The following is a 20,864-nucleotide window of genomic DNA, read 5'->3' as shown; positions in this document are numbered from 1 at the left end:
ATTGGGTTTTCTATTCTATTCCAAAGACCCATGTGTCTGTTTTTGTGCTAGTGCCATACTGTTTTGATTACTACAGCTTTGTAACATAGCTTGAAGTTTGAAATGGTGATACCTCCAGTTTTGTTTTTCTATTTCAAGATTGCTTTGCCTGTATGGGGCCTTTTGTGGCTCCATATACATTTTAGGATTGTTTGTTCTGATTCTGTGAAAAATTCTGTTGGTAATTTAATAGGGATTGCATAAAATGTGTGGCTTGCTTTGGGTAGTATAGACATTTTAACAATATATATTCTTCCAACCATGAACATGGAATGTCTTTCCATTTCCTTGCGTCATCTTCAATTTCTTTCATCAGTATTTTATACTTTTAGATTGCAGGTCTTTCACCTCTTTGGTTGTTTATTCCTAAGCATTTTCTCATTTTTGGTGCACCTGTAAATGAGATTGTTTTCGCAACTTATTTTTCTGCTGCTTCATTTTTAGCATATAGAAATGGAAAAGTATGTGCATTGATTATATATCCTACAGCTTTACAGAATTCATTTATCAGTTCTGGTAGTTTCTTGGTAGTCTTTTGGGTTTTCTGTATACATCTGCAAATAGTGAAAGTTTTACTTCTTCCTCACCAATTTGGATACCTTTTATTTATTTTCATTGATTGCTGCAGCTAGGACTTCCAGTACTTCCAGTACTTTGTTGAATAGTACTTCCAGTACTTTTTTAAAGTTGGGAGATACCACAACGTATTTGCAGACAGTTGGGAATAATCCAGTAAAAGGAAGGAATGGGGGAAGAATGATCCAGGAGCAAGATGAAATAATCGCAGTAGCAAAGACCTAAAATTGGTGAAAGGAAATGGAATCCAAGAGAAGGGATTGATCTTAGGTTGGCGAGAGAAGTGTCTTCATTCTAACAGGATTGAAAACTGACTATATCAGTATAAATATCAAGGGTATACAAGATATAGATAAAAAGAGGAAATTGAATCGTTGTTCTTTGAATTTTCCTAGAAGCAATATCATAAACTGAGAGAAAGGAGATGAGAAGAAATGTTGGAGAGTTGCAAAGAAGCTGAGGTGCTTCTGTTAGTAATATCATAGGGTTGAAGTTTGTGGTCATATATCAAGAGCTATGGCAGTGATACAATATCCTACATTTTCTCTAGTCATAATTATCTGTTCAGCAACTATGAGTAGTTTCATAGGAAGAGAGCTGATTTTGGCCAAGTGATTTTTTAAATAATCATGCTGATTTGAAAAGGAGAGAGAAAAAAGTCTTGGAGGTGAGACTATATGCAAGGATAGTCTACCATATTGAATAAGAGACCCTAAATTAGGTGAGTGGAAAGTATTAACATGAGTGGAGGGAGTGAAAAATGTTTAAAGGTCAAGAAACACTTTTGTTGGTGAGATTTATAAACAAGTTGCAACCTTTTGTTATAAAGGTTTTTTAAGGCTTCCCTGTAACCTGCTGATCCTAACTGCCCTTGCTATCATAGAGCCTGAAACATCTTTTTAATCTCTTCTAATCTGTTTTATCAAGTTTGTACCTCTTCTTGGGTCAATTTCACTAATTGAAAATTTTCTAGAGAATTATATAATTCTTCAGGTTTTAAAATTTTTATCTAAGTTTTCACCTAGATTTTCTTATAAATCTTGCAAATTTCCTGTATTTGTTACGTCTTTTCCCATGTGTTAAATAGAGATCCGTCTGAACAATTCCAGAAAAATGTTTGTAAACTTTTGAGCACAGCTGATTGAGTAGAGGAATCCCATGGTGACTACCTGATACATAAATACCTAATTAGGACTGATTTAATTTGTTTTGATAACTCTTGTCCACTTTACTGAAATGGAACGACTAAGTGCTATCATTTTAGAAAACTTTTTTGGTCGTGTGATACTACTTTATTATAGTTCAACACATGTTAGGAAAACATGACAATTCATTTTTTGTTGTTTGGTAAATGAGTAGATGCTGCATGTATTTTGATAACTGCACGTCAACTGTGTGTGGAGTAGGAAATTAGAGTGGTGTTGTTACTTAAGAATTAATTCTAAGTAGAATCAATGTGACTGTTAGTGAGGTTTTATTCTTTTAGGAAGTGAAACTTTACATGGCAGATTCATCTTTCCTGCTAGATTCTTTTGCCCTAGGCCCTTTGTTTCTGTCAGGAAGCTGTCCTTCAGAGAGAATGATGCTTTTACTGGTTGCAGGCATATTAATTATACAATACTCTAAGATGCAGTTGCAAATGCAATTTAACTCTTGCACTGAACTTCTTAGTCTTATTATCACCTTAGAAATAGTGAACAGCAAAATCACTTTTCACTCGTGGTCACACATTGACATTTCCTTCGGACGTACTAAAACTGATATGAGCCAGGCTTCCAGACATGCAGAAATGGTCAGCCTGGGGTTCTTAAATTCTGTGATCCTGAGAAGAACAAGTTTATTATCAAAAACGTGGCAAGAGATTTGCAAAAGATTTTTTTTAAAAGATAGGAACAAGGGATCCCTGGGTGGCGCAGCGGTTTGGCGCCTGCCTTTGGCCCAGGGCGCGATCCTGGAGACCTGGGATCGAATCCCACGTTGGGCTCCCGGTGCATGGAGCCTGCTTCTCCCTCTGCCTATGTCTCTGCCTCTCTCTCTCTCTCTCTCTCTCTGTATGACTATCATAAATTAAAAAAAAAAAGATAGGAACAAGATAAGAGTAACTTAAGCAAGTTATATTTCCTTATAGTTAATCAATGAATCATTCATTCAGAATAATAATACAAGATGATCTTATGCTCAGTCAAGACTACAACTGAAATGTGACCTTCAGTAACCTCAGTGAAGTCTCACATGATTATTGATCGAAACATGCCAAGAGGAGCTTTGTGCCGCATTGGCCTGCTAAAAGTGCCCGTTAGGGAAAATGTTGAACATGGGAGAATGCCTTTACCCTTGCTGCTCCAAACAGCTGCTGAGATTTGTAGGATGGTTTGCACTAAGGTCCATGGGCAACCAGGAAACCAAAGAATCTTGGTAGTATGAGAGGTGATATTTGCTATTCCCTCTAGTTCTGCAAGATTGCAGAAATTTCTAAAAGTGAAAAACTAGGGCTCAGGAAATTTCTTAATCAAATCCTGGATTTTAGAAAAGACCAAATAGGAAACATGAATGTTAGATGCACATTCCTAAATCATAACATAGTAGTTTTATGTTAATGTTAATTTTCGTAGAATTTATCATCATAAACTGAGCTTCTTCAGATGAACACCACAAAAATTTATGAGGACAGTGATGTTGCATTTCATTCACATTAGTATACATGTTTCTGGTATTCCATAAATATCACTCTCCTTGAATATTTTCCTTAGTGCCCGGGATGGTTATATTTGTCCACAAATCAGTCTTAGATGTCACCTTGTCACTGCTAAGGCCACCCATAGGAGGACTGGGATCCCCTTCAAGTACTGGTATAACAGGCTATGCCAGGGGTATCCACTTTAGGTCATGATTCCTTTACAGACATAGGATTCCAGGAAAATGGCAGTCCCCACCTGTCTTGCATAATACATCACCACTGATGTGCCCAGAGGCCTTGCAGGGGAAGAATACCAGCCCCTAGACCTTTCTGAGATACACTACCTATGGGTTATTCCTTTACAAAGTTGCCTGGGTCTCAGCATGATTGCTCTTGATCCATAGATCTTAGCACAATTCTATAAATGCTGTCATGTATGTGTCCACACACTTCCTCACACAGTCTCATACAGCCCAAGTCCCCAAGTCACATCCAGAGAACCAAGGTGCTGAGTTGGAATGGTTTCCAGCAATAACTACAGCACCCTGTGTCCAGAGCTAGCACTGATCCTCAGATGCCCAATCTTGGAACTTTGCATTGAAAATGACATGTTCTTCCAGAATTATTTTTCCTTTGTAATGAGCTCCTTCCAGGGCCTTGACTGGCCTAAGGTTAATCCTGTCCATTAAATATATGCTTATATATTTGACTTTCAAACAGGTCAGAGTTTGGGTTTCTTTTTCCATTACCAAGGGTCCTTTGGCCTTGTCTAAATTACATGGTAATTGCAGGTATGTAAATTTAGATACTTTTGTTCTTCTCAATAGACTACCTTAAATGCCTATAAAAAGTCTTTTATTTATTTAGTTGTAAAATACAATTCTGTTTTCAATTCCAGTTTTAACAATAGTGGTCAAAAACACTTAATCTCTTTCTTCAGATTTAGCTACATGTCAAATACAGAGCAGTTAGTTTTCGTATTTATAAAATAAGGAGATTGAATTAGATAGCAGTTTCCTCTTTTTTTGAAAAAGATTTTAGTTGTTTATTTGAGAGAGAGAGTGAACGGGAGAGAGAATACACAGGGGAAATAGCAGAGGGAGAGGGAGAAGCAGGCCCCCTGCTGAGCAAAGAGCTCCATGTGGGGCTCAATCCCAGGACCCCGAGATCATGACCTGAGCAGAAGGCAGATGCCTAACTGACTGAGCCACTCAGGCACCCCTAATTTTTTTTTTTAATAAAAGCAAAACCTTTTTATTTTTAGGATAAAATCGTAAATAATACCTCAATAGGTAAAAATGACTTTAAATAATATGGAATTCATTGTAATTAACAAGAAAATTTAAATTGAGATTATAAATGACATTTATAGACATACTCAATGCAGCATCTAACTTATTTTTAATATTTTGTTTTAATTGCAAATAATTTGCAAAGTTATTTATTTGCAAAGTTATTGTCCATTTATTCAATGGACATATTATGAGCAGGTAGAGAGATCTGTTAATATACTTGGTTACTGGTTTTTAATTGCTTGAACTACAATCTTCAGGACATGTAGATATCATTAACAGAGAAGATGGAAAAGTTATATTCTGAAATATTCCTCAAAATTAGTGCAACAGACAATGCAAGTAATTGTTTCAGCAGTCTTTAGTATGCCATATTCTAGGATATAATGTTTTCAACGGAGTTTAAGATATTTAAAACTATACTTAAAACTGAATTTTGAATCAATCTCTACAAAATTTCTTAAGTTCTTCTGCTGAATCTGGACTTCCTCAGAACCACACTGGACTAATAATGTCTAGTTATCTCTATGATTCTAACCATAATTTGGTAACACTTGTGAGTACTATGGATATTCTAGTCTGTTCTAAATCCATGTATACATACAGATATACATAAAGTTTAAAAGAAGAAAGAGGCATCCAGAGACACAATGTGCCTGAGAACTTTTTTCCTTAAAGATTTTGATGTTTTAAGCTTATCTGAACAACCTCAGCCTATGTTGTTTGCTCATCTATTTCTTCATTCAAGCAACTCATGTATAGTATTTCTACACTACCTATTGTTATTGACCATGATCTATGATAGTTCCTTTCTAGCAATTGTGGAAATAATAAATGAACCAGTGTTCACAAACTTCTCTACCTTCCTCATGTAAGGAAAACTTACATTTGTATATGACAAAATTATTTACTTTAACATGTTAGAATGGAAAGTTCATTAATTCTTTAGAGAAAATGATTATGTACACTTTAGTATGAGAAAAATACAAGTGTATAATTACTGTGAGGATTTCATCAGCTTCTAAATTATTGCATTAATAATTTTGAATTATGGCACAGTAATTTCAAATATAAGATTTTTCTTAAAATGTGTTTATTTTAAAGAATAATTTGTCTAAATTATTTTCTTAAAGCCTAAGGTATCTTAAAACCAAGCCATGTAAATGTTTGAGTTAATTTTATTATCAAATAGTTTCCTTTAAGCAAATCAGAAAACAATAAATATTCATCGTGATCTCTATCAACTATTTAGCTATAACATTTTGGTTGAGTTTCCTGGATTTTTGTTTGTCTTGAAGCTATGAATCTCCTGGAAACCAGAAAGTTATTGTAATCTAGTGTAATGCTGTTTAGCTTCTTGCACGTAGTAATATTTGTTTATTGTTTAGAAATTTGCTACATTCTTCTAGGATGGATATTCTTTCTGCTAAATTATATACAGTGTGATTATTTAGTTCTATATTTAATGCCTTGTTTGTATTTCAAGATTCTTATGGATTTTCCTGTGTCACATTATATTTACATCATGTAGTTAGCTTTTCTTTTTGCAAATATAACTTTATATGACATATTGACATATTTTCTTTTTTAAGGAAAAAATAAGGAGATATCAACAGACTGAAAAGATGTTTTCAGAAGCATAGAGTCTTCAGGAAGATACTGGAGTTCATGAGATCTCAAGGTTAGCAGTCTACACATTATTTTCATGCTTTTACAGATCTGAGATATAAACTGTTCCAAGTTGTTCCTGCTGATGTGTAATTGAATACTAAGAATACATGTTTACTTAAAATACATATTTTAATGAGATCTCTTCAAAATCTTTAAAAATTCATTTATACCAGAAATCTATTGTTTAATTCAATTGGGGATGTTTAAAGGAAATATTGCTTCAGTAGAAAACCTTTGGTTATTAAAATTTGCTTTGTTCTTTATGATGGGTAGCACTGTTAGAATACAAATAAATATTAGGCATCCTTATAAAATTTTATTTCTGATTTGTTTAAGAAATGTAATCTACTTTGCACAGTTTTCATTTATTTGTATATCTTTGGCTGCAACATATGCATATACACAAATAATTTAGAAGGATAGATGATCATCAACCTTCTACAATCCTTTGAAATTCACTCCCTGACTTTCCCTAAGCACAGTCAAAGAAATTATGCCTTTGTTGGAAAATGTGGCCTCAATAAAATGACTGTTTATATGAATGAGCAGAAGGGTTTTTGAGAACCTTCTCTATGTTACTTAGAGTCCTAAGTCTGGAAAAGCAAAGCAAAATAAAACAGCTTATTAAACAGCTTGTAATAATAACCTAATATAAAATACTCATTTGGAAGTTTGAATTACAGTGTAAGTTGAAATAGTTTATTCTCATGGGATAGCTGGAGAAAATGAATTTCTTCCTTCTTTATTTTGTAGGACCCAGTATCAAAAACTCATAATTTAAAATGAGAAAATATTGATGATCTTTTATTTTGATTGCCTTGGTCAGGCTTGTCTTCTACATCTTCTACATCTTTCCTCACTCATCCAAGGATATATTCATTCAAAATTTATTTACCACTTACCATACACATGGCAATGGGCTAAGTGCTTTGGTTGTTTCAAAATGAATAAGATATGATTCTTGTTCTCAAGAATTGCCCAACCAATATGTTACTCAGAAATTAATTTTATTATTAACACAAGCAACAGATAAATAGACAATCCAGATTTAAAGGGGCATGTAATGAATTCTAAAGTGCAAAGAGAATTATTTGGGGATTGTTCATATCTTCACATTATGGCTTTTATGAGCCTAACATAGTGAGAGTTTATACCAATGGGAGTGTTGTAATCTATTACAACCCACACCCAATTGACATTTTATAAAGTAACCCTTCAAATACAACACAAGTAATATGAGATCTTAAAAAAGAAGCTTCTGTTTTTGCCACAACTGCAAATTTAATGTTGTAGAAAGTAGTTATGCAAACATCTATGAAAAGAACAAAGATGAGCATTGCCTACTTGGTGTTCTTTTTTTATTTCCAGTATATTCAACTTCGTTATTAAGCTCACCAGAGAATTAAATCATTTCCCCAATGACCTAGAAAGGCATGTATGTAGGTTTGAAAAGGATTGAAAGCTATAAACCTCTAAGGGATCCACACACAAATAGTAGCTGGATGAGTAAAGAATTTACAGCTGTGTGGGAGTCCAGACTGCTTGAAATGGCATTGCATACCACTGTGCTCCTCATGAAAAGCTTTTAAAAAGGTGATATCTGAATAAGCGAAAACAGATCAAGTCATTAAACATAGTAAAACTTTTTTGAAAAGTCAGTGAAGACATCTCCTGCTTAATTGCACCATTAGATAAGTGGTCAGATTAATTTACCTAAGAGCCACAATCATTCAACAAATATTTATTTATCAAGTGCCTACTATGTGCATGGGAGCAACAGCAGTGAATAAAACACCAGTATTCTCGCCTCAGTGGAAATTACATTCTAGAGAGTGAAAATATATAAGCAATAAAAAAATAATTATATATTATGTTAGGTGGTTAGAGTTCTATGAAGAAAAAGAAAATAGGAAAAGGAATATAGACTGTAGAGTTGGAGTGTTAAAATAAGCTGAATGACTTAGTATTGCAAAGTTTATACAAAAGAAATAGATACTACCGGGATCCCTGGGTGGCGCAGCGGTTTGGCGCCTGCCTTTGGCCCAGGGCATGATCCTTGAGACCGAGGATCGAGTCCCACGTCGGGCTCCCGGTGCATGGAGCCTGCTTCTCCCTCTGCTCTGCCTCTCTCTCTCTCTCTCTCTGTGACTATCATAAATAAATAAAAAAATTAAAAAAAAAAGAAATAGATACTACCTTTGCCCAAATAGTACCAACTGAAATTGAATGTGATGAAATACCATGCCTGCTGGTGAGTTTTCTAAATCATCATTTGTTAAAGTAAATGTTGTTAATGTCTATAAAATAGCTAGTACATGTCTTCCTTAATTTCACCAGACAGAAAAGATGTATTTTTAAAATGATAATATACTTACTACTTAATACACCACACTTACTACATGTACAGAAAATGTTGTCAAAATGTTTGCAATAAAGGCACAGTTGGATTAGTCCAATCACTTACTAAAGGGGTAAAGGCTATGACTATTCATCTGTGTAGGGGAGAAAATTAATCCAACTTTTTTGAATTGAATAAATATTATGAGCCTAAGTAGTTCTAGATCTCTATGACAATACATATAGATGACACTTGGTGCTAAAAAGCTCTATATAATTGTCTTTCTGTTGCTTCATCAACAGTCTTGTTATCATTTTAGGAGAGCCCTAACTACTGGGACTAAAGACAGAAGGGAGTTATTTAAATACCATCTCATTCCCATAGTACTAATTTTTTAAAGGACACGTGTCTTTCTTTGTATATTTAGTAAAAGATATATGCAGATTTGGAAATTAAAATATTAATCTATTTGTGATCATCAACAAATGAGTTATCAAGTTTCTTTTGATGGTAACCTGGTTGGAATTTTCTATGAGATGTTAAGAAACATTAAGTACAGAGTAGCACAGGAATCTGGAGATGTGTATGGCCCAGATGACCTGCGCATTTTTTGCAACCCATCTAAACTATAGATGAATGCGTCACAAGGTTTCACTAACTTGATATTTAAAAAAAGAAGTTAAATCAATTCTTTTTCTGTGTTAATAAGTCAATGCAAAAGGAATATCTAACCATCAAAATAAGCAAAAATTGGATTAGGAGGTCTCAAAACCTATCAAATATTGCAACTTCTTCAATATTACAAAAGTCAGATATTGTAAATAGTATATCATCTAAAAGAAATAAATTCCAGTATTGAAGTACTACAAGAACGATGCAGTGGGGGTGACAATTATTTGGGAGGTCTATTTTAATTAAACCAAACCAGAGAGTACTCATTACATGTAGTATGAACAGAACAGACAGTCAAGTCTATGAGTTTGACCAAAAAGAGGCAACTGGTACTCTCTGCTTTGGGAAAACCAAAAGAAAAGAAAACATAAGAGATGCAGAAGACTAGTAGAAGTTTATAAAGAAAAGAAAGACTTATTTTGTTTTTCTAAAATATGTTTTTTAAACTTAATTTTTTTTATTTAAATACAATTTAGTTAACATATAGTATATTATTTAGTTTCAGGGGTGGAATTTAGTGATTCATTACATGCAAATAACAAGGACTTCTCATGTAATTTCACTGTGTCAGAGATAAATTCCTTCCAAACCAATATTAATCTTTTTTGCATTCATCTGGAAGCTTCGAAGGAAGCTATAAACTCTTCTGTTTAAGGGTAACTGAAATGTGACTTATCAAAAGCAAGTAGAAAATTTAAATTCCCTTGCTTTCATTCTCCCTATATTTGCTTTCTAAAAGTTAAACCGAGAAATAATTTATAAATTCATATGACAAATCCAGTTCCCCATGGACTGACTCTTCCATCCTCTTGCAAACCACCACCCAGAAATATACATTTTTGAATATCACATTATGTGGCATGCTCATGCCCTGGGTGGGGCCTCCTCCACCTTTCTTCAATGGTTCTCCAGATGATTTCCTACCATTCTCACTCTTTCATCAGTCTTATAAATAGTTTAATCCAACTTTCTCAGCCTCAGCAATATTGACATTTTGATCATTTGATAATTCTTTATTGTATAGGCAATGTTGTGCATTGTAGGAAGTTAAGTAGCATCCCTGGCAGTAGACACCAGGAGTACTCCTCCCCTTCCATTGGGAAAACCAAAGATGTCTCTAGACGTTGCCTTTGTAAAGGCCCCTTGGGACAAATTATCCCAAGATGAGAACCACTGATCAAACCCTAACCTCCACAACCTCAATAAACATCCCCTCCATATCAACCACAAAGCCTCCTAACCACCTTCGGTATCTTGTTTTCAATTAAAACTCAACCAAAACACTTGACAGCTTCTCTTATTACTGTGAAACTCACCTCTGTCTGACCATCTACGTGGTTTTAGTTTTCTTTTATTTGCCTTTATCTGGCCTTGTGTCGAAAATGTGTCATACGACATAATGAATGGATATGAAACAAGTGAGGAAAATTAGGGAAAGAGAAAAATAAGGTAAGAAGAAGCTTAAGTCAGGAGTGGTGCTAGGTTACAAACGACATAAACCCTTTTTCGTTTCACTTCTTTGAATTCGGGGAGACTTGGATTTTTCCATGTTCTCCAAGTCTTGCTTGAAATTTAGCTTGGGCACCAGGAGCTTAATCTCTACATTTCTACAGCCTGTCCTTTCTTACACTGTACCTGCAGTCTTCAATCCAGTAGATAGTGAACCTTCTCTTTTCTCACACCCAGTCCCAAAAGTACTGCAGGATGAAATGATCCACTCTGCAGATTTATGGTTTTCTAATCCAAGTTAGCTCCTCGATAGCATCCACTAATCCTTTCGCTCTGACCATGGTCAGCCACTATTTCAAAAGTTTATCACCCCACTCCAGCCATGCAATCTCTCCCCTTCATTCTCAGTTGCACCTGCTATTTTAACAAGAAAATTGAGGTCATTGTGTGGAAACTACTTGTGCATCCTTGCAATTCCCTCCAGCATCAAACAGCTACATCTATCAACACTCTTTCTTTCCTCCAATCTTAAATGATCAGGAATCCTTCCTATTCAAGGCAAAGCCTGTGTTTGATTGTATTCCCTCTCACTGATGCTGAGGCTTTTGGCCAGTAGTTATTTCGTTTTTGTCCTTTATCTTCAACCTTTTCTCCTTTGCTCACTCTTTTCCTTCAACCTGTATACATTTTTCAAACTTCCATCCTAAAAAGTAAATTGACAAACAAAAACAAACTGACCTCTCTCTTCAGTAGATTTCATGGGCACTACCATCCAATTTCTCTCCTCTCCAGCCCATTCAAACACTCCATACAGCAGTCTACATTCATTATCTCCGACTTCTAAGATCCAGTCACTCTGCAGCACAATGCCATCTGATTTCTAACCCCATTTAGCAGAGCACGCTCTCTCTGAAGGCACGGATGACCTAGCAGTCTGTATCTTGACTGGCTCTCTCAGGGGTATTCGACACTGTTAACTTCATTTTTCTTCTTCTACTTCCAGGACTATTGTGACACCTCTCCCTCTTGGTTTGCCTGACACCTTGTAGACCCTTTTGTAAAGGCCCCTTTGACAGGTTCTGCTTTCTCTATTCTCTCACAAAGTTGTGAATCACAGACTCAAATACTGATATGAAGCCATAGGTAATATAAATGAGTGAAGTCAGCTAATTTAAAAATAAACAACGTAGAGGCTAAATACCAGGCCCACAAAACTTCTTGAAATCTTACCCTTGCTCATCTACCTTCCTTGCTGACCCTGATCCAGCCAAACCACTCTTAAGACTTTATTAATTAGATGGCAATGACTCCAGCTTTTTTCTTTGTTTAGGGGACAGAATTATATATTACACACACATGCCTATAGGATATCAATGCCTACAAATACACATGCACAAACAAATCATCAGAGCAATGAAACAGAATGGAAAGTCCAAAAAATAGACACCATACACATGCAATCAAAAATGCAACAAAGAAATGATCATAAGTCAATGGAGAGGCCCCTCAATGAAAGGCTATTAACACCTCAAGCACATATAATTAATTAGTGTCTGCTAAAGAGGGTGTTTCAAATGGGGGAGAGGGAATGAAGCAGAGAAGGACGACGGCTTACTGAATAGAAGGTATTAGAACAATTCTTTAACTACTTGGGGAAAAATAAGGTATGATCTACACATCATACAATAGTGAAGTAAAATATAGATAAATATTCAAGATATTATTTTAAAACATTTTAAATTATATACTTTTCAACATTTAAAATATTATTAAACATTAAATTCAATAGCTTTCAGGTATTTACGTGCCTTTGGTTTAGAAAAGCATTTAAATAGTGCAAAAAAATGAGAAATAATTTATTCATTTTTATATTTATAAACAGTAAAATTCACTCTTCTTGGTTTTAGTATCATGTGATTTGATCATTGCACAGAGTTCTGTAACCTTTACCACAATCGAGATATGGAACAGTTCTATCACCCCCAAAATAACCTTGAGCTTCCCCTTGTCAACTCTCCCCTCCCCCCAAAATCCCTGGCAACTGATCTGTTCTGTGTCACTATAGTTTTGCCTTTTCCAGAATATCACATGAATAGAAACATACAGAATGTAGTCTTTCAAATCTGGCCTTTTTCAGTTAGCATAATGCATTTGAGATTCATTCTTGCTGTTACGTGTATCTGTAGTTTGTTTCCCATTATTGGGAAACAGATTATTACTAAGTAGTATTCCATTGTCCGCATGTACCACAGTTTGTTTATCCATTCACCCATTGAAGGACACTTGGGTTGTTTAGTTCTTGATGTTTTTGAATAGAGCTGCAATAAGCATCCACATAGAAATTTTTGTGAGAAACTATGTTTTCATTTATCATGGGTAGATGCCCAAGTGAGATTGTGTATCAGATGTTAACTATATGTTTACCTTTCTAAGACACTGTAAAGATTGTTTTCCAGAATAGCTTACACCATCTTGCATGTCCATCAACAATGTACGAGCATTCATGTTGCTCCACCCCTTCACCACCAGCATTTGGTATTATCAGTTTTTATTTTATTTCAGCCATTCTAACTGTCATTGTGGTTTTTTAATTTTCAGCTTCTTAAAGAATAATAATATTGAGCAAATTTTCTTGTGCATATTCACCACCTATATATCTTTGTGAAGTATTTATTCAAGCATTTGAAATACTTTGTCCAACTTTTTCAAAAAGACTATTTTTAGACCCGTTTTACCTAGATTCACAGCAAAATTGAGAGGAAGATATAAAAATTTCACATATATTCTCTGCCCCCACATATGCACAATCTCCCCCATTATTGACAGCCTCTACCAGAGTGAGACATAGGTCATAATTGATGAACCTCCCTTAATACATTATAATCACTCAAAGTTCACAGTTTACTTTAGGTTTCATCCTTGGTGTTGTATATTCTGTGGGTTTGGACAAATGTATAATGCCATCACTGTGTCATAGAGAGCATTTTCACTATCCAAAAAATCTTTTGTAACTCCATCTATTTATCCTTCCTCCCCATCCCCATAATCCCCTGGCAACCACTAATGTTTTTACTGTCTCCACAGTTTTGTCCTTTTCAGAATGTTGTATAGTTGGAATCATATAATATGTAGACTTCTCAGGTTGGCTTTTTTCACTTAGTAATATGCATTTAAGTTTTCTCCATGTCTTTTTTGTGACTTGATAACCCATTTCTTTTTAGCACTGAGAAATATTCCCTTGTCTGGGTGTATCACACTTTATTCACCTACCCAGGGACATCTTGGTAGCCTCTAAGTTCTGGCAGTGATGAATAAAGCTTCTAGAAACATTCATGTGCAGAAGTTTTGCTTGGATATAAATATTCAACTCCTTTGGGTAAATACCAAGGAGCACAATTGCTAAGTCAAATGGTGAGAGTAGGTTTAGTTTTATAAGGACCCACCAAAGTAGGGCCCCTGGGTGGCTCAGTCTTTTGAGCCTTTGACTCTTGATTTTGGCTCAAGTCATTATTTCAGAGTCATAGGATTGGCCCCCAAGTCTGGCTTCATGCTCAGCAAGGAATCTGCTTAAGATTGTCTTTGCCTCCCCCTATACTCCCCGCCCCTCACATTCTCTCTCTCAACTCCCCCCCACCAAAAAAAAAAAAAACAAGAACCCACCAAAATGTTGTCAGAAGTGTTGTACCATTCTGCATTTCCAACAATGAATGAGAATTTTCTTGCTCCTCATCCTCTCCAGCATTTTGTACTGTCAGTGTTCTGGATTTTGGCCATCTAATAGGTGTTAATAGTACTTTATTTTCATTTGTATTTCCCCGATGACATAAGATATGGAACATCTTTCCATATGCTTATTTGTCATCTGTATATCTTTTTTGGTGAGGTGTCTGTGCAGGTCTTTGGCCATTTTTTAAATGCTTTGTTTCTTTTCATTAAGTTTTAAGAATTCTTTGTATATTTTATTTTGCTCAATTTTTTATTGAGTTGCTTTCTATTATTGTTGAGTTTTGAGAGCTCTTTATAAATATTTTGGATAAAAATCTTTTGGGGAATGTGAAATTTGTAAACTTTTCCCTTTCTGTGGCTTTTTTTTTATTATTCCTAACTTGTTCACAGAATAAGCATTTTTTACTTTTTTGAAGTCTTATCTACCAATTACTTTTCTCTTATGGGTTGTGGTTTTGGTTTTGTATCAATAAATTCTTTGCCTAACCTAAGATCACAAGGATTTTCATTTGTTCTTCTTCTAAGTATTTTATAATTTCATGTTTTACATTTAGGTTTATGATTAATTTTGAGTAAAGTTTTGATAATGGAAAAAATTGAGATTCAATATTTTGCATACAGACATCCAACTGTTCCATCACCATTTTTTAAAAAGACTATCTTATCTTGATTAAATTGCCTCTGTACCTTTGTCAAAAATCAATCATATTTGTTTAGGTCTATTTCTGGCCTCTGATGTTCTTTCCCACTGATGTATGTATTTATATGTTATTCCATTATCACATTGTCTTGATTACTGTAGCTTTATAGTAAATCTTCAGATCAGATAGTGTGCATCCTCTTCTTTTTCAAAAATTGCTTTGGTATTCTAACTCCTTTGCTTTGACCTATAAATTTTAGAATCAGCTTGTTGATATCTGCAAAAAATCCTGCTGGGATTTTGATTATAAAATCCCTTGATGTATATTAGAAAATGCTCCAAATACAACTTACATAAGAAAAGACACTAGAAAAAATATTCACAGCATATGTACTCACAAATGGTCAATATTATTAAAATATAGAGAGTTGTTAGATATCACTGAGAAAATCCAAACTTCATTAGGATAACTGGCAAGGCCTTGAGGAAACTTTTTTACAAAAGAAGTTCTGGTGACCTCTAAACTTGAAAAAGAAAATGTTTCAACATAACCACTGAGAAAATCCAAACTTCATTAGGATAACTGGCAAGGCCTTGAGGAAACTTTATTACAAAAGAAGTTCTGGTGACCTCTAAACTTGAAAAAGAAAATGTTCAACATAACCAGTAATCAAAGACACTTGATAAATAATGCTCACATAAACATATAAAACTTTGGGAAATAGTGTAGCATACTGACAAAGTGCATCATTTTTAAGGTCAGACTGAACTTTGAGTCCATTTTCTACTTGTCTATGAGGTTTTAGGAAAACTTTTTTTTTTTAAGATTTTATTTGTTTATTTATTTTAGAGAGAGAGAGAAAGGGAGAATGCATGACCAGAAGAAGGGCAAAGGAAGAAGAGAGAGAGATTCCAAAGCAGCCTCCATCCTGAGTGTGGAGCCTGATGCAAGACTTGAACCCAAGTTATCCTGACAAGCCAAAATCAAGAGTTAGAAACTTGACTGACAGAGCCACCCGGGTGCTCCAGGAGTTAGGCAAACTTTAAACTTTCTGATGTTCAGACAATTTACCAGCAAAATAATAATAGAATCTGGCGCATTGTAAACACACATGTATATTATTATCATAAGTATATCAAATATTGGTGAAGATGTGAAGAAATGAACCATGTCACACTATAGGGATGGACAGGTAAATTGATTCAACTTTTCTAGAAAGCAATTTGACATTATATATAAATGATCTTACTCTCTGTATACTCTTTGACCTAGGGATTCCAAATTTTATTAAAAAAGATTTTATTTAGGGATCCCTGGGTGGCGCAGCAGTTTGGTGCCTGCCTTTGGCCCAGGGCGCTATCCTGGAGACCCGGGATCGAATCCCACATCGGGCTCCCGGTGCATGGAGCCTGCTTCTCTCTCTGCCTGTGTCTCTGCCTCTCTCTCTTTCTCTCTCTGTGACTATCATAAATAAATTAAAAAAAAGATTTTATTTATTAATGAGAGACACAGAGAGAGGCAGAGACCTAGGGAAAGGGAGAAGCAGGCTCCCGGCAGGGAGCCTGATAAGAGACTTGATCCTTGACCTGGGATCAGGCCAGGCCCTGAGCTGAAAGCAAATGCCCAATGGCAATCCAGGCACCCCGGGATTCCAAATTTTTATTTATTCTTCTTTTTTAAAGATTTTATTTATTTGGGACCCCTGGGTGGCGCAGCGGTTTAGCGCCTGCCTTTGGCCCAGGGCGCAATCCTGGAGAACCCGGGATCGAATCCCACGTCAGGCTCCAGGTGCATGGAGCCTGCTTCTCCCTCTGCCTGTGTCTCTGCCTCTCTCTCTCTCTCTCTCTCTCTCTCTGTGACTATCATAAATAAATAAAAATTAAAAAAATATATTAAAAAAAAGATTTTATTTATTTATTCATGAGAGACACACACAGAGAGAGAGACAGAGACACAGGCAGAGGGAGAAGCAGGCTCCATGCAGGGAGCCCGAAGTGGTACTTGATCCCGGGTCTCCAGGATCATGCCCTGGGCTGAAGGCAGGTGCTTAGCTGCTGAGCCACCCCGGCGTTCCCCAGGATTCCAAATTTTTAAAAGCCTTAATGAATAGTCAATTGTGAACAAAGAGCTATGTATACAAAGATATTTACTGAGATAACATTGAAATTAATGAAAACTAGAAACCTCTGCGTGTCTGGAAATAACGAATTAATTAAATAAATTATTAAATATCCACTCAAAGCAGTATTCTGAGGTAGTTAAAATAAAAGTTTTTCCACAACATATTTTATTATTGGAGACCTCTCTGAAATATACTAATAAGTAAAAAAGGAGGCTATAAAACTGCACTCACCGTATGATGTCATTAATGCTCTCAAATGATGTGTAATGCACGAAAGAAAGGATGATTATATAAATGCATATTACATGCATATATACATTACATAAATGCATATATGCATGCATACACATATACACGTAATAAAACTGGTTATATCTGCATAGTTAAGTATACATGTAATTTATTGTCTTGGTGTTTTTCAGTAGTCTCCAAATTTTCTCAAAATACATCTTACTGTTATAAGAAAAGATAACTTAAAATATAAAATATGAAAGAACAGAAAATCATAAACTGCTATCAACTATAAAAAGATAAATAGCCAACTACTTAAAACATTATTTCTTAGGTGACAGCAAAGGGTGATTATCCTTATTATTTAAGGACATCCACAAATTAATAAGAACATCAATAAGACTCCATTAAAAAAATGGCATAAGAGAAATGAAAGAACAACTTACATAAAAAAGAAATATAAATAGCTAATTAACAAATGAAAAATTCATCTTCAACAGTACTCAAATGGCAATAAAATGCTATAATTTTATGCCTACCAAATGAACAAGATTTTTTTTAAGATTTTATTTATTTATTCATGAGAGACACAGAGAGAGAGAGAGGCAGAGACACAGGCAGAGGGAGGAGCAGGCTCCATGCAAGGAGCCTGACGTGGGACTCGATCCCAGGTCTCCAGGATCACGCCCTGGGCTGAAGGTGGTGCTAAACCGCTGAGCCACCAGGGCTGCCCTGAACAAGATTTTTTATTGCAAATCTGTTTCACTGTCCTATACTCTTGAGGGAAGTATGTTATTAGCAAAATATGTCAAACTTTCATATGCTTATGTTTTCTAAACTTAAACAAGCAGTAGATTCCCAGACAAAAGGAAATATATCATAATATTATGTCTATAATGCTCTTTATCCTTGTTGGAAATATTGAAAATAACACACTTGTCCTGTATTAGGCGAATTGTTTTACATTTTGTGGTACCTCCAGAAGATAAAATATTACATAGCTGCTAAAATTTCATTTACAAGAAATTTCAAAGACATGAAATGTCATTACATATGAAATTTATTAGACTATGTTAGGTGAGAAAAATAGACATGAAAAGAGTGGAGATAATATAAATTATATATACACAAAGGACCATTAAAGTAAATAAAGGACTGGGAGAAATTAAATCAAATGATTGGCCAATATTTTATAATAATGTAAATATTATAAATAGTGTCTGAAATACAGAACTTTCCTTTCAAAAGTAGAATGACAACTGATTTGTCTTTTTTATTCATTTATAAATGTTTATAATTTTTTTAAAGAATTTATTTATTCATGAAGGACACAGAGAGGCAGAGACATAGGCAGAGGGAGACGTAAGCTCCCAGGGGAGCCTGATGTAGGACTCGATCCCAGAATCCTGGGATCACGACCTGAGCTGAAGGCAGATGCTCAACCACTGAGCCACTCAGGCACCCCATAAATGTTTATAATTTTTATATAAATCTTAATTTTAAAAAGAATCTGCTTATCTTCTCTCTGGCCCAAATCTTTTCCTGCTAATGTGTTTACTATCTCAGTTAAAAGTAGCTGATCATTGGGACACCTGGATGGCTCAGTCAGTTAAGGGATCAACTCTTGGTTTCAGCTCAGGGCCTGATCCCATGAGAATGAGCCCCATGTCGGGCTCTGTGCTCAGTGTGGAGTCGGCTTCAGATTCTCTCTCTCTCTCTCTCTCCCTTCAGCTCACACATACTTTCTCTCTCTCTCTCAAATACATAAATAAAATCTTAAAAAAAAAAAGTAGCCAGTCATCTAAGTTAGAAAGCTACAAAGTAACTAAGATTATTCCTTCTTACTCACTGGACACTTCCAGAAAATCATGACTGAATTCTATGGAGTTTCTTCCTCATGCTACTTTTCATCTCCTCCTGAGTGCTGCGTTGTCACAGCTTTAATTCTGTTGCTTTTCATCTCTCACCTGGATAATGTGAGAGCCTACTGATGAGTATTACAGATTCCAGTTGTGTCTCTTCACCTCCAATCTCAGTACAGCTACCCTGAGACTCAACCTGAAACAAAAACATCTGACCATGACCTTCAGTCACCCTCTTAAATTTCTTCAAAGATTTCCCATACATTGACAGGATCCAGGCTCTACCACTGAGCCAGCCGGGTGCCCCATCCCTCTCCTCTTTATACAGAGAAGTTTATTATATCTAATGACTTTTCCAAAAAGTCTCTCTGTGTTCTAGCACCTTTTTATTTATGTCTATCAGATAATTGGCCACCTTATCAAATTATCTATGTACATGTTATCCTACCCTCAAGACCAGCGAGCTCTAAAGTCTAATGCATATAACCTGTGGGGGTGAGCAAGATCTTTTGAGAAGCAAAGGAAAAATAGCATCTATCTAGAATTTAAATGAAAATTTGAAAAAAAATGAGAAGTTGTGTTATTCCTATTATTTTTATTTTTCACATGAATATTATGCTAAAAAATTGTTGAAAAATAAAGAAATCAACCAAATTGATCAAAAAATAATATATATATTTATGATTTTTATCATCTTTAACTTCTGTATCTAAATATTCATATAATTTAGATAATATATTTGTAGTTATATATATGTATGTATATATATATATATATATATATATATATATATATATGAAGTACATGCAGAAACTTTTTTTTTTTACTGGTGAGGATATATGATTTAAAATGCTTGAAGAGGGATCCCTGGGTGGCGCAGCGGTTTGGCGCCTGCCTTTGGCCCAGGGCGCGATCCTGGAGACCCGGGATCGAATCCCATATCGGGCTCCCGGTGCATGGAGCCTGCTTCTCCCTCTGCCTGTGTCTCTGCCTCTCTCTCTCTCTCTCTCTCTCTCTGTGACTATCATAAATAAATAAATTAAAAAAAAATAAAATAAAATGCTTGAAGACCATTGCTCTGAAGCTTCTCAAGAGCAAGGAATATACTTTATTTATCCAGAACATCATACAGGAAAGTGTTGGGCACTTACAGATTCTATGTGAACTTTACCGAAATTAAAATTTTAGCAAATTCCTATCCACATTTATGAAGTTAGCAATGAAATCATTAAAAATTTGGATTAAGGTGGTAAATTCTGTCTCATTTACTAAACCTAATGTGTATGAGAGTTAGAGGGAACTTAACTCTTTTAAAAGAGAAAAATAGAAAACAACAGAGGAAAAGGTCCATGCTAAAGTAATTTTCATGATTGCAAATGTTTTTAAATTGCAAGGAATATAAAGGTTTTTTTTTCTTTAGGAATATAAAGTTTTAACAGATGTATTCTTATAGGTTTTCAAAGGTAGCTAAAATAAACAGTGTTATAGACTAGATCTATAGAGATTTACGAGTATACATTTTTAAAGCAAATGAAATTTTGAGGATAGCCTATGTTTGTTGATCCCAG

General features: G+C 35.1%; 1 protein-coding gene across 1 annotated transcript in view; it reads left to right on the top strand.

Annotated features, from left to right (window-relative positions):
- The first annotated feature begins 6,210 nt into the window (after window positions 1-6,210).
- CSRNP3 (cysteine and serine rich nuclear protein 3) overlaps window positions 6,211-20,864 on the top strand; it is a 152,652-nt gene continuing 137,998 nt past the window's right edge. The window contains exon 1 of the mRNA XM_055308285.1: window positions 6,211-6,265. Within this exon, the coding sequence (XP_055164260.1) occupies window positions 6,253-6,265 (13 nt within the window). The 5' untranslated portion in view covers window positions 6,211-6,252. The remainder of the gene's footprint in view (window positions 6,266-20,864) is intronic.

This window comes from Nyctereutes procyonoides, unplaced genomic scaffold, assembly GCF_905146905.1.
Source record: "Nyctereutes procyonoides isolate TBG_1078 unplaced genomic scaffold, NYPRO_anot_genome, whole genome shotgun sequence".
Lineage (NCBI taxonomy): Eukaryota > Metazoa > Chordata > Mammalia > Carnivora > Canidae > Nyctereutes > Nyctereutes procyonoides.
The sequence above is the reverse complement of the archived record's forward strand: the minus strand, read 5'-3'. Positions and strand labels throughout refer to the sequence as shown.